The sequence below is a fragment of the Corapipo altera genome, unplaced genomic scaffold (assembly GCF_003945725.1).
Source record: "Corapipo altera isolate COAL_440 unplaced genomic scaffold, ASM394572v1 316, whole genome shotgun sequence".
Taxonomy (NCBI): Eukaryota; Metazoa; Chordata; class Aves; order Passeriformes; family Pipridae; genus Corapipo; species Corapipo altera.
The window spans coordinates 1318152-1333280 of NW_020884974.1; the positions used below are offsets into that span (position 1 = coordinate 1318152).

General features: G+C 47.0%; 1 protein-coding gene across 1 annotated transcript in view; it reads left to right on the forward strand.

The window, feature by feature from the left end:
• HMCN1 (hemicentin 1) overlaps positions 1-15129 on the forward strand; it is a 160126-nt gene that overhangs the window by 87238 nt on the left and 57759 nt on the right. Inside the window, 8 exon segments of the mRNA XM_027665321.1 lie at positions 706-829; positions 4726-4901; positions 5173-5269; positions 6661-6783; positions 8535-8696; positions 9335-9613; positions 10793-10960; positions 13664-13777. Coding sequence (XP_027521122.1) covers positions 706-829; positions 4726-4901; positions 5173-5269; positions 6661-6783; positions 8535-8696; positions 9335-9613; positions 10793-10960; positions 13664-13777 — 1243 coding nt within the window.

A 15129-nucleotide genomic window follows, 5' to 3' on the forward strand; every position in this document is an offset into this window, starting at 1 on the left:
CCCTCTTGTGGGGGGAGGCTTTAATGGAAGGCAATAAGTTAGAGGATCTGGAATGGAAGTGTAAGGCTGCTTGCTCTGGGTTATTGGTGTGAGTTTAGCTCCAGTAATTGCTGTGTGAAGTATATTGAAATAAAGTGGTTCTTTCAACTGATTTCATACTGAGTAAGAGTTTGCATCAACAATTTTCCACTTACTGGCAAGGAGAGGAAATTGGACTGTATTCCTCTGCTGAAGAGATGTGTGGAGCTCAAGATCACATCATAGCTCATTACATACTATACTAATTCAGAAAAAACCCCAACCTTTGATATAAGGAGATATTTTAGAGCTAAAAGCAGAGAGCGTGATTGCTCTTCTAAAGCTGATTTTTATGATCTGCAAGGGAAGAGGGGAAATTCGTGTTCTGTGGAGACAGCTCAGGGCACAGACTAAAGGTGTGACAGAATGTTTGAAGCTGGGGAGAGGGAGGGATGTCCAGATCCTGCAAACACTTGTGAATGCCAGGAGTCCCCTGTGGACTTGCCTGAGGTTAGAATTCTGCTGTTGCAAGTCTGGATCAAAAGAGAACCCTGGGTGCAGGGAAGAGTGTGGGGAGCAGGGAGACGGTGGGAAGCAGTGGTAGTACAAGTGTTTAATTCTGAAATGAAAGCTAATGGTGTAAAACGTGACCCAGGGGAACTGAGGTGTGTCCTGAACGTGTTGCAGGTGCTGTCTGGGGGCCGGGTGCTGGCCCTGCCCAGCGCTCAGCTCAGTGACACGGGGACCTACACGTGTGTGGCCGTCAACGCCGCGGGCGAGAGCCTGAGGGACACCGAGCTGCGGGTGCTGGGTGAGTGTCTGAGCCACGGCTTGTCAGGAGAACTGAGCACTCCAGGGCCCAGACCTTGAGCAGAGCGAGTACAAATGGTCCCAGCCCATGATGGAAGGTGAACTGAGGAGGAGGGGGGTGTGCACAGAAGTAAAAATATATTTGTGCATATAGGTCCCCACGTATTAAAGCCTGCAGGTGCAGTCTACTGTCTGTCCTTGGAGAAATATTATTGCAATAGTGTCTTTGCAAGTTGAATACGTAGAAGCTCATTTACAAATGATAGGAGAAAATACATGTTTGTGTAACAAACAGGTAGATCTGCCAGGTGAAAGATATTATTTTGGCCAGAGCTCAGTGGTGTTTATTGCAGCAGAATGAGTCACTGTGAGTTCCCCATCCAGCTCTGCAGTTCCCATCCCATCCTCAAGCCTTGCCCTGCCTGCCTAAATGGTGGGGACTTTTTTACTGCTAATAGTGACACTGCCATGAGCTGTGTTGGGCACAACCAGTCAACTTGTTCTCTTCCAAGGAGAAGGAAATAAATCTTTTGTACTTGGCCAGTTTTCCAGATTGTGTCAATAAGTTTTAATTCTGAAATCTCATTGTCTGAACTCATATAAGTTCCTCCTCCCTTCCATTTTGGACAAGGTTCTTGGGCATATGGTGGGATTATTGGGGTGTCTGTGCAGGGCCAGGAATCGGACTTTGATGATCCCTCTGGGTCACCTTCCAGCTCAGGACATTCTGTGATTCTGTGCTTTCTTGTAACTTGTGTAAGTTTTATCCTGGTTTGTTTGTGACTTGTAGAAGATGCCTTTTCATATTCATGGAATCCTGGAATGGTTTGAGTTGGAAGAGACCTTAAAGCCCATCCAGTGCCACCCCCTGCCATGGGCAGGGACACCTTCCACCAGCCCAGGTTGCTCCAAGCCCCGTCCAACCTGGCCTGGGACACTTCCAGGGATCCAGGGACAGCCACAGCTTCTCTGGGCAACCTGTGCCAGGGCCTCCCCACCCTCACAGGGAAGGATTTCTCCCCAGTATCCCATCTGACCCTGTCCTGTGGCAGTGGGAAACCATTCCCCCTTGCCCTGTCCCTCCATTTCCTTATCCCAAGTCCCTCTCAGCTCTCCTGGAGCCCCTCAGGTACTGGAAGGGGCTCTGAGGTCACCCCATACAGTGTTCTCAGAGCTTGTTGTGCTGTGTGGGTTCTGAGGAGCCTGACCTCCTGCACGAGGGCTGCCAGGAGGGCTGCCAGGGAGTGGGACTGTGGCAAGGTTTGAGTTTCCTTGGGCAGCTCAATGACTGTGGACACCAGTGAAACGAGGATGAGCAGTGATCTGCCATTTGTTTTAGAAATTTTGCGGTACCAAATGTGGAGAGGGAGTTTTGGAATTGCAGCACCTTTGTGTTTTTGCTTCTGCTTTCAGTGGGGCAGTGGAGAGAGAACTGGTTGGACTGTGCCAGTCTCCAGCGTTGTGGCAATCCTGAGCATGACCCTGGAGAACCTTGCAAGGAAAGTTAGAAGTCTGGATGTTTTCCAAGTCAGGGATCATTCACTTTTGAGTTTAACCTTCAGAATTGACTTCCTTGGTTAGGATACTCCCAAATCATGGTGACTTTTGCATCTGCAAAGGGCAGTTCAGAAATCCAGGACTGTGCCATGGCAAGTGAGCCAGGTTAGCCTAGGCTGGAACATTTTATGTCCAGAACAAGGAGTATCAAGGTCTCCTTTGGTGGAGGTGTGTATATCTGTGTAGCATGGCACAGATATGTTTGTCATTCCTCTTTTGTGTTCTGGAAGCTATGTCCATTTTAGCCAGATGAAATGAAAAGAGTTAGGTAGGAGTGGTGTATGTTTAAAATTAGTGTTGTATTAAAAGCTGGCCAGAGTTGAGCTCAGCTGCAGGGCCAGCTTGAGTGAAGCTGTCACCAAAAAGCAGTGTTGCTCTTCAGACTTGCCTCACAAGGGCAATCTAATTAAGAAGCCACAGGAGGAAAATAATTTGGAGTGCAGTTGGAGCTGGGTTGGTTGGAAATGTGTGGTGTGCTGAGCCAGGAGGTGGAACAACTTGGGTAACTTACAGTTACCATGAGCATAATTAGATTAATTTTAAACCCTGTTCCTTCAGAAATAAATGCTTTAATGTCTGTCTCTCTCTCTTTCACGAACTCAGTTTCCTTTTGAACACATTTCAATTCATTTAGCAGAGAGGAAAAGTAATTGGTGGAAAAGTCTTTGGAAACAAATTTGCCTTCTGCAGGAATGGATCAGCTTCCAGCTCTCAGTTCCACAGCACTCGTAAAGAATCTGGGCCTTTGTGAGTTCTACAAAGAAAGAAAGATAAACAGATTTCTTTTCGCTTACTCTGTTTCTTATCCACAGAGACCAGGCTTTTCCCTAAATTATTTCCAAACTGTGAAATCAGCAGCTCTGCTGAGAACTTCCTGGGCAAGGAACACAAAGCTTTATTGTCAGTGGTCTCTTGCAGGACACCTCGAGAGCTGTGGGCACCACTCTGGGGCTCGTTAGGATCCAGTCACTTGGGTTCAGAGGGAAACCCGGGGTGTTCTCACTGACAGTCCCTTCTCACCCCAAGGTTTTGTGCAGTCAGACCTGCAATGTCTGGGGGAATGGGTTGCAAAACTGAAAAGCAAAGGCAATGTGACAATAAAGGTTCTTATATTTGGCCCTGGTCAACTTTCTGGGGATAATGTTTCCTCTGTCATCTTTTTGACTCCAGCCATGAACACTTTCCCCATGGAAAATTGCTGACTTGCTGTTCCAGGTTCTCAGTTGCTTTGTTTTTCTTGTTGTGGAAACACAAAATTTAAAAATGGGAGGAAAAAAATGTGTTTTCTTAAATCCTGTCACTGTTCAAGAACAGCTAATGGGCTTCCACTTAAGTGTCCAGTGGTTTTGGGTTGTTTTTACTTCTACACAGAAAACTTCCATTCCAAAAGCTGATTTTTCTACTGTATAATTGGGAAATAATAGTGTAATAATGAGGTTATCACTGAAGCTGCAGGACAAATCTAAATCTAGTGCTCAGTGCCAACAACTGCAATAATTAGCAGATCCCACACAAAGCAGATAAACAAACTAATTGTAGATTATGACTTGATGATTAAGTCATTAACACGTTGATTTGCTTGCCAACCACCTAAGTTCTTATTCTGCCATCTGCATTTGGCCATCTCTGGACAACATTCATCTGTAAGTCAGATTTCTCCTTAAGGCCAGCTATCCTTCTTGGCACTGTCTGGACCAGCTTAAGACATTTTCAGCTTCTGGGGCTGATTATTATCTTGTGAGCCTTTTCACTCAGCAGCTCTTTTTCTTTTAGCAGGAATGCATTCCCCATCCTTTGTGTATTGGGGATTTTCCTTTCTAGCAAAGGTTCAAGGTGGTTTTTTCAGCTAGTCCTGGCTTATCTATATGATTTCTCTGTGGCTGATACCTCCCTAGTGTGTGTCTTGTGTGGAGGATATTCTGTAAGTAAAAACATTATTCTCGTGCTTTTTGTGGTGTAAAGGAGACTTCAGTTGTGTGTCAGAAAGGCAGCAACTGTTATTTTTGCTAACTGGAGTCTGTTAACTCCATATTATGTTTACATGGGGAAGCCTTCAATGTTGAAGGGTCCTTTGTGATAGGACAAGAGGAAATGGCCTCAAGTTGCACCAAGGAAGGTTCAGGTTGGATATTAGGACAGATTTCTTCACTGGAAGGGTAGTCAGGCCCTGGCACAGCTGCCCAGGGCAGGGGTGGAGTCCCCATCCCTGGGGGGATTTCAAAGCCCTGTGTCTGTAGCCCCTTGGGACATGGGTCAGTGGTGGCCTTGGCAGGGCTGGGAGGTGTTTGGAGTGGCTGATCCCAGAGGGCTGTTCCCAGCTGTGTGATTCCATGGCTGCAGTGCCCCCGGACATCGCGGGCGAGGAGCAGAACGTGTCGGTGCTGGCGAGCCAGGCCCTGGAGCTGCTGTGCCAGAGCAACGCCGTCCCCCCGCCCGTGCTCAGCTGGCTCAAGGACGGGCAGCCCCTGCTGCAGAAGCCAGGGCTGAGCATCTCTGAGGATGGCAGCATGCTCAAGGTAGGCTGGGGGGGCTGCACCCGCTGTGGGGGCACTGGGCACTGCTGGAGATGGGACAGAGCTGGGCTCTGGGAAAACAGAGTCACGTGGGAGGAGTGAGGGAGCTCAGAGACCTGCCTGTCTGGGGACACACTGGGCTGCATTAATACTCTGTTGTTAATATTCAGGGAGACTGATGTAAAAATAAAATTGAACCCTGAGCCCCCTGTCCCTGCAAGTTTCCTGTGTAAGGATGTAAGGAGAAGAAATGCAGGTTTTCCTTTCCCCCCAGATGGAAGGAGCTCAGGTGCAGGACGCGGGCCGGTACACCTGCCAAGCCACAAATGTTGCTGGGAAGACAGAGAAGAACTATAATGTCAATATTTGGGGTAAGACTTATTAAAATTGTGGTGTGAGACACCAAAATCCTCTCTAGTTCATCAGCACTCAATTGCTGAGGCTCCTGCAGGGGGATGTTGTTGTATTTGCTGTACTTGAACAGGCCCAAGTGCTCACGTTTTTCAAATTGCTTTAATTTAGTTCTAAATTAATAGCAGCTATTTCCTAGGCCTTTGTTGGGCTGGGTCTGCATGCATGAGTAGTTAGAGCTGTAACTATTGAATGGCATCCCTGCCCACGGCAGGGGCTTGAAATGAGATGATCTTTAACTGTCCTTCCAACCCAAACCACTCTGTGATAACCAACTGGGTTTGTTTCCATAGCTTTAGTGCCAGTTAGAGTAACCTACCAACCTTCCACTCATTTAAGTGCTGAAGCATGGACTTTCAGATAAATAAATGCTGCCTCACCTAGATTTATTTGCTCTACAAGGTTATCAGTGCTGAATCATAAGGATAGCTTTAGTTAAATTTTTTTGTGGCTCTCTGATGAATGTGACTTAAGACATTATTTTAATAATTGATTTTTGAGGTTTTTTTCCTGCACCATCATTTTCTCCCCACATGCAAATTGAAATATCTCTTTTTTGCTATTATAAATCAATTTCTTGCTTTGAAACCACACAGCTAAAATTATCTAAAAGGGTTGTAACAGTAAAATCACAATTTTTAGAACAGAATTCAATTCTGCCATTATTGATTAAAAATAAGCATTCATGGCATTTAAATTAGGAGTGGATATTGTAGCACTGTGCCCTTTTCCCATGCTGAAGCATATACCATTTGCTGTGTGTGTCAACTTCTTTTTTTTTTAGTCTCTACTGTTTCCATGTGATGAAAATGGTTCCCTCGTTCCTAGAAGGCATCAGAGGAAAAACATTGATCCCTTTTATCTGCAGCTGCTTTAGAGTCCCAGAGCTGTAGAGCAAAGCTGTCCCTGTGCTGCAGGAGGGTGTTTGAAGGGATGGGGTCCATACCTTGGATGTGGCAGCCAGTGTGCTGATGCAGGAAAACTTCCAAGGAAAACCACAGTCTGAATTTTAAAAGTCTAGTGATGATCTGTGTAGGTTGGTGGCTGAGCCAGGCTCTCAGAGTTGGAGTCAGTCCCCAAGCCAGCTTTGTTCAGTGACACCCATTCAAAGTCAGCCCAAAATAAAGCCTGTGCATGCAGCAGAGCCTGGAAGCTGGAAGGATGGATGCAGTCATTCCCAAGTGTATTATTCCCTACCTAGGGCCTGGTTTGCATTGTCAGCAGGAGGATGCAATCCTTGTCATTGCTTCAGAGCTGAGTGGGGCAGATTTGTCTGAGGGTCCTTTGGGGTTTCCTGCTGGCTGATGAGCTGCTCTCTCTAATGCTGCAATTACTTGGCATCTCTCTGCAGTGTCCCCAAGTATTTCTGGCTCAGATGACAGCTCTCAGCTCACAGTCACTGAAGGGAGCTTGATAAGCCTGATCTGTGAGTCCAGTGGCATCCCACCACCCAGTCTCACCTGGAAAAAGAACGGTGGGTAACTGTCCATTGTCTGTTTTATAAAGCCAATGGGATAATTCTAACCTGAGGGTTATTCTTTTTTCGCTTGTGCACGTTTTGGATGGTGTGTTCTGAGGAGCTAAAACATGCAGGGATCTACACAGTCCTGATGTGGAGTAAAATGAACTCCAGTAGCAGATTATTCCCTTCTCTCTAACTCACCTCTGCTGGGATTAAGTGTCAGTATTCCTAAAGGAGTGCAAGAGAAGCCCAGTGCAGAGATTCCTGAACTGACAGAGAAATGGGCTGTGAAGGATTTAACCCCTGGGGCAGCAGGACAGCACAAGGTGTCCCTGCCCATGGCAGGGGGTGGAAATGGGTGATCTTTGAGGTCCCTTCGAACCTGAACCGTTCTGGGACTGTGAGACTTGTTTGTGATCCCAGGCAGCAGGGCTGGGACTCGCTGGGAAGCCCCGTGGAGTTGAGGGTCTCTGCCCTGTGATCCACTGCACAACAGACAGATCCTCTGAGTTGTTTTTAAATTTGCAGCCAGGGTGTCCTGCCAAGTAACAAAATGCATCGAGTTGTGATTGCTTTTGGGCTTTACTGAACTCTTTCTCTCATCCCATCTAAGAGCAGTCTACACGCCTTTTTGCTTTAGGGGTTAAAGTAAGATTGCCAAACACCTTTTTATGAATTGCTAGACAAAAGCAGGGGTTTTTTTAGCACATTCTTTTAAACATGGACACTTCTGGAGACAGAATATAAGACAAAATAAGGTGTTGTACTCTTTCAGTGTGGTAATTCTTTTGTTATTAATCAGTCTTTCCTAGATCTGTGTTCATCTAGGCTGCACATTTCAGTGTGGTTTATATCTATAATTTAAGTAATTTTGCCTCGTGGAAAGAGCAGATTTTAATTACAAAACAATTTTTCTAATGCATAACATTTTCAGAGAAAATGAAGTTTATCAAGTTCTTTCTAAACCCTGTCTCTTGAAAGGTAAAAAAGGATTGTATGATACGTTCTAACAATTCATTGCAAGACCAGCATGTGTACACTTCAGTGGCAGGAAGGGGACTTAAACCTGTTGGAAAGCCTGGAAAAGCAGTTACAAAAGAGGAGTAGTAGATTTGTCAGCACATTGGACATTTGGTGCACTTTGTAGAGAAGATTTTAAATACATGAGAGGGAAATGAAGATTGAGCTTGTAAGAATGATCCATGGCAGGTGCATTCCTTCTGTCAGCAAGTCCCCCCGTGATTTGGAGAGGTTAAGATTCAGCATCTGAGGTCACCAGGACTGAAAAATCTGCTCAGAGAATGTGCTGGTATTTTGCTGTCACATTGCTGCTGAGGATTTCCTGGGCAGGAGGCTGTGCCCTGTGTGACACACACACAAGTGGGGTGAAAACTAAATCAGGTGTTTCTAAGCGTTGGCTGTGCTGGGTGAGACAATTCTGGACTGAAAAAGGAGTTACATTTTATTGGAAGTGCTGAACTTAGTGCTCAGTGGAGGTGTCCAGCACTCAGGGAGGATGTGAGTGACTCGCTGTGCTTTAGCTCAGGGTGCTCTGGGCCGTGGAGTCAGCAGTTAACACGGGGAGTCCTCGGAATCTGCTTGGGTGAAGTTCCTGCTCTCTGGGAAACCTCTGACAGAGCAGCTGTAAAATGGGCAGCTCTGCAGCTCAGTTCTTTTGAAGTGAGCCAGTGGACTTGACAGCAGGTGACCCATGTGCTCCTTACCCTTTCCTGTGGCTGGATCTGAGAGAAGGTGTCTTGCAGGCTCTCCCCTGGTGCCGGAGCTGTCGGGAAGGGTGCGGGTGCTGTCTGGGGGCAGACAGCTCCAGATTGCCATTGCTGACAAGTCTGATGCTGCATCTTACACCTGCACTGCTTCAAACGTGGCTGGGAGTGCCCAGAAGGAGTACAGCCTGCAGGTGCACAGTGAGTACCAGGAAAATCCTGCTTGTATGTGCCACTTCTGCAGGAGTGTTGTGGAAGTGTGGTCAGTGCAGTGATGTTGAGCTGCAGGGTTTTCAGAGACTGAGGGTTGGCTGCGGGACAATTTAAGGGTGGTCCAAGAATAATGTTAAGTAATTAAAATTTTGGCAATCTGAACTCAGAGCATGACCAAGACATTGCAGATCCCTGTTGGAAGTGCACGATTCCAGGGCTGTAACCTTTTAGGTAGCATAACGTTTCTTGTTTCCAAACTGCAGCAGTGATGACAACTAACTGAACTGAGACTTCCCTTAGATTTTACTGTGTTTTGGTCAGGAACAAAAGGAGGTATTTCGAAACAATCCCATGAAAATCTCCCAGAATCAGTAGGGATTGACAGCATTTGGGGCCGTCATTCTTGATTTAATTTTTTCTTCCTGTTTGGGTTTTTAGAATCGAAAGTTAACATTTTAAAAAAAAACGTTTTTACTTTGTGGGGTGGAAGGAGGGAAGAAGAGATTATTTGTCTGTTCTTGGCCCTTTTGATTGGGCAGCCTTGCTTGTTATTCTGTTGAGAAGCAGGGTGAGGATGCTGAAGTGTTGCTTCCAGCTGACTCTGCGCCGTGTTTGTTCTTCCACAGCTCGACCGACTATCCTGAACAGCGGCCCCCACCCATCCGAAGTGGTGGTCACCCAGGGCAGTGAAGTGTCCCTGGAGTGTGAGGTGCAGGGTGTTCCTGAGCCGGCAGTGACGTGGATGAAGGACGGGAGGCCCCTGGCTGGGGGGGACGTGCTGCTGCTCCGCGGGGGCCGCGTCCTGCGGCTGGAGCGCGCCCGCGTGTCCCACACCGGCCACTACCTCTGCGTGGCCTCCAACGTGGCCGGGCTGGCTGACAGCCAGTACCACCTCAGTGTGCACGGTGAGCCTGTGCCAGGGGGGCAGGGGGCACGGGGACAGCCACATCCACCCGAGGGTGTCCAAACAACAGTTGTTTGTGCAGCTCAATGCATCTGTTGCGGGGGGGGGGGCAGTTCCACCTGTGGGTCACTGGTGCGGTTTCAAAGGCAGTGTTCTAAAAATCCAAATCCAATTGTGTAATTCCTGAATATTTTAAAATCTTAGCGCTCTCTCTGCTTCATCTCCCAAGGTAACCAAGATCTGGTACCATTGTATATGATATTGGGGTGAGTGTCATGATATTTTACTGTGGGAGACAGAAATTAAGGTTTAACGGAGACCACCCTCCTAGTGGCCACCGTCACAGGGGTGTTACCTGGAGACAGCCAGGATCACAGGAATCTGAGCATCAGGTTCTCTGATTTTACACAGTCAGAACACTTTAAAGATTGTACTTCCAGGTATAACTCATCCAGTTGGACTGGTGGCATTGATCAGAGCATCACGTTATCTTACAGCACCTGTAATGCTTTTGCAGATGACCTTTTGCATTTCATCAGACATTGAATTTTCATGTTCTACTGTGAGCACAGGAATTCTTATTAAAAACAAGAGGCCAAAATTACTTACCAGTTTTATTCTTTGTTTTGAATATTTGCTGTGCTATATTATCAGACTTGTGGGTAGTAAAGAAAAAACTTCAAACCTCCTCAGTGCTGGAGGATATTGGTGAATTCTTGACCCCAGGCCTTATGTTCTGAAGTAGGAACTGTAGAGCTTCTTCCAAAGTGGAAATGTTCTTACTCCTAGAAAAGAAAAGCTAAAGATCAATTTATGGTAGTTATTTTAATAGGGGGTTGTTCTTTCCATGAGGAGATTCTGTCATAATTCTGTCAGTGCAGGAATTTTCCCCAGTGTGTCATTTGATGCTGGGAATTATAGTTAGTGTAGACTGGACAGGACTGCTGTAACTGTTATTTGCTTTTAAGCCATAAAATAAAAGTGGTAGATAGAATTTAAGTTTATTATTTCCATACCACTACCCAGTAAGAAATAGTCATATGTAATATTAAATGTCTCTGTTCTGTAGCTCCTCACTTGCCAAACCTAACTTGGCTCCAGTGAATTATAATTATGTTTTGTGAGCAAAGTTAATTATGATTTGTTCTGAAGTGTGGCTTTTTTTTGCTCTTTTCTGTAGTTCCCCCAAGTATTGCTGGTTACCTGCAGATGCCTGAGAACATCAGCATTGTGGAGAAGAATCCCATCTCCCTGGTTTGTGAGGCCTCAGGAATTCCCTTGCCAGCAATAACGTGGCTCAAGGATGGATGGCCTGTCACCCTGAACAACTCGGTGCGAATCCTCTCAGGTACAAAAGCTGCAGTTATTTAAATCAAAAATGAAAAAGGGAAAGGGCTGAAGGGCCCTCTGCATCTACACCTGAAAGGAGGTTTGGTTTATGAATCTGTAAGGAGCAGGAAAGAAGAGAATGGTTACTCAGTGCCAAGTTTTTACCTAAATGGGGTCAGATTGGCTGAATAGCTGAAAGTTGGTACCTGCTGTGAGTGTATGGGCCAAAGGCTGGTGATGTTTGTGCTGTGACATGGACTGAGCCACAGCTTTGGCTGTTGGTGTGTGTTAGTGCAGAGCTTGCTTCCAGAAGCAGGTCAGGTGGCAACACCTCGCTGTGTTGGGAAGTGGGAGGACTGGCTCGGCAGCTGCACTGAGGTTAAAGGGTTGTGTTACAGGAGGAAACTGAGTTGTCAACAGCCCCTGAGATGACAGACTGGGTACCAAGCAGGTGCCAACACATTTTGTGTTGCCTTCCCATGTGTCAGGGGTCAGCTTTCTGGGAATGTGTAGAAGTAGGTGTCCCTGCCCGTGGCAGTTGGAACTAGATGATCTTTAAAGTCCCTTCAAACCCAAACCATTTCAGGATTCTTTAAGTTAAGTATTTGGTGACAGCTGAGGTGTTTCTTTGAGCTTGGTTTGCCACTCACAGCTCGAAATCTCATGAATATAAGTTTTGATGGAGTTTCTGATACTCTGGCGTAGCCACCATGCAAAGCCAAACCATCCTGCAGCATGAACTCAAGAGGCAGGGAGTGGAGCTGGAAGGTGTTTAGGAGCTCAGCTAAGACTGGATTTGGAACTGAAATGTTTCAGGAGTTTTTAATCAGTGGGACTTCTAATGTTGCATGTAGTCCTGGCCTCTGCTTTTCCATTTTTACATACAGCACGTGGAAAAGGAGTGGGGGTGTGATTATCATCCATATAAACCTGGCAGTGGGAGCTGGCTGCATTCCTCCTCGTGTGAAGTTGCCATCAGCACAAATAACATCTTCTGGGCTTGATTGTTTGTGTCCTGTCTGTGGGTTTCTACACCCACACCACTATCACCACCCAGATCACAGATTGGGAGGGGGGAGACAAAAGGCTGTTTATTGTCTCTGGATTTTGGCTGCCAGGGGAGGGGAAACACGCCAGGACCTGGCTTTGTGTGCCAGCAAACCCTTGTGCTTCAGAAAGCTACACATTGTGGGAGTGAAGTGTAACCAACATGGCACTTGGAACTTTATTTGTGCTTGTACAAGCGTAAGAAACAACAAAAATCCTCCTCTTCAACTAATTTAGGAGTTCAGTACTTTGCCAGAGCAAGGTTTTGGTTCTGTTGATTGAAAACATACTTGGCATTGCAGATAATTTCAATGTGTGGACACACTGCTGGCAACTTTTAGTCGACTAATTCAGATCACAGAGTCTCCTGAGCTGGAAGGGGCCCACAGGGATCATGGAGCCCAACTCTTCCTGGCCTTCCACAGGCACCCCAGCAGTCCCACCCTGTCCCTGAGATCACTGTGCTGATACTGATGTTTCATTTGGATGATCCTGCCTGTGTATCCTCTAGGAAAAAAAAAGGAAAAACATTCCACTGTAGCCCACCTGCTTTCCTTGCAACCCCTGCCCTAAACTGCACACTGCCTTTAGGAAGGACAGAAGCTTTAATTGAACTAAATATATAAAATCCTGTGCTGCCTCAGCACTGGGGGCCTGGGTGTGTGCTGGTGTGTGATACCAGGGCAAGCCCCAGTCTCCTGCAGCCAGGTACCTGCTTCGTTTTGCTGCTTCCGGGGCCTTGTTCAGGGGTTGGATGGGAGAAGGGATCAGGGAGACATGAGGCTGGAAGAACTGAGCCTTCCAGGCAGAATTCCTTGGGCAGAGGCACATCATTAACCAGCCCGGCAGTTTCTTCCTTCCAAGCTCATGAGCAGGAGCATCAGTTCCTGGGCTCTGTGCCAGCAGTGACCCCTGGGGACATCCACAGGCAGGGGATGCCCGTTTAGGATGTGGTGTATGGTGTGGGAATGCTAATGGCAGAGCTGCTGGCCAGAAACTGGGAAAGGCTGCAGGCTGGCCACCACCTTTGTTTTCACACTCAAATGCTCCCTGAGGTTTGTTTTGCTGTTCCTCTGCCAAAAAAAGAAGGGAAGAGAGGTTACTGTGCCATGGCAAAGCAGGGATATTCCTGGTCCTTTGGTCAAACATGCTTGCAGATGTTATTCCTTTTAAACTAACATATCTGTGCAAAGGTGACCTGACAACTGCTCTGCCACAGTGTTGAAAGGAATCTGTTATTTTAAACCACTACATGTAAACCAGTTCTGTTATTACCTGTTTGATGGCACAATTATTGCAAGTGCTGGAAGGGAGGAGTGGAATTTTGTTCCTCATTTACACATGTGAAAATATCTTCAGGGCATTTATAACATTAAATGTTTATAAAAATAAATTTATTTTTATGTGTAGACACCCCCCCCCTCCTGATGAGGCTTTATTATTTTCCCTGTATATTCAGATAGATTCTCAGCGTGTGGCCAAGCACTCAGGTGACTGACAATCCTGCTGGAACACTGGGGCCTGTCCCAGTTTCCTGGCCGGAAGTACAGGCCCAGATCCTTCCCGGTGCAGACATCCCGGGTGTCTGTGGTCCGGGAATTCCGTGTGCGGGTGGTTGGGGCGGGCTGAGGGGAGCTGTGGCAGGGCAGGGTGTGACCTGTCCCGTTGGTGCCAGGGGGCCGGACGCTGCGGCTGACGCACACGGGCGCGGCGGACGCGGGGCGCTACACGTGTGTGGTGACCAACGCTGCGGGGAGGCTCACCAAGGACTTCCACCTCGCTGTCCTGGGTGAGTACAGCACCAGCTCTGGCACGGCACAGCGGGGGGGTTTGGGCACTAAAGAGGAGGTCTTTGCTAGTATTTAAAAAACATTAAGCCCAAACATACGTCCTTAAGGGAAAAAATAAGTGAATTCGATGCCATGGACAGAAAATAAGGTTGTAAAGAGAAGGTTCTTCTACACAGCGTCACAGAATCCCAGGATGGCTCGGGTTGGAAGGGACATGAAAACCCATCCCATTCAACCCCCTGCCATGGGCAGGGACACCTTCCACTAGCCCAGGTTGCTCCAAGGGAATCCAACCTGGCCTTGGACACTTGCAGGGCAACCTGTGCCAGGGCCTCCCCACCCTCACGGGGAAGAATTCTTTCCCAGTGTCCCATCTAACCCTGTCCTGTGGCAGTAGGAAGCCATTCCCCCTTGTCCAGAGTCCCTCTCCAGCAATCTTTAGGAGAGTGCCCCTTTAGGCACTGGAAGGCACTCCAAGGTCACCCTGGATCTTTCTCTTCTCCAGGATCAACAATCCAAACTAATACAGTGCAAACCTTCAGTCAGTAGAGCCTTCAGTATGACAAAGGATAGAGACCAATGGGTTGGTCTCTAAATATGTCTGCTGACATATTTAGGCTAGGAGTGGTCCAGCAGGCTCTTTAGAGGCTATTTGGAACCATTATTGTGCAATTTGGTCACATTGCTTAGTTTTAAAAACCACTATGTTTCCCAGAAAACACAGCTTTTTGTTTTAGTAACTGTTTGTCGTTTTTATCAGCAACTCTTAGGCCTGATGCAGGTTGTCTTACAGCATTTCTGTGTATCATTTTTCTTCTCCCTGAGGTGCTGAGCACCACCAGCCCCCCTTGCCTTCAGCTGACTCGGGCACAGTCAGCCTGTACATGATAACTCCCATTCATGTCAGCTCATGTTTATTTGATGAGCTCATGGAAGTGTAAGTGTGGTAGAATGGAAGAGATGGATAAACACTGGAGAGCATTCATTGTCTGACTGTTTTCTTTGGAGGGTTTTAGTAGCAGGGTGTTCTTGAGGGTTCTGGGAACCTCTATTGCATAGGCTTTGTTTGCCTTGAAGAAAAATGCTCAGTGAAGCTGATTTCAAGTGGAAAATTCCATTGTTCAGTCTTCTCTTCCCTCCTCCCAAAAATTCCTTTGTCTTTCTAGAGGAAAGTTACTGAAATGTGGGCTGATGGTGGCACAGAATCCTCACCACCTCACTGTCAGTGGGACCTCTACAGGGGCAGGCCAGGGGTTCTCTGGATTGTTGGAGGAGGTACAGCAGTTTGCAGGGAGAGCTTGGTGTAAAAAGCACAATATTTGAAAAAGGTTCGGTGTGGCTTTGCTATGTT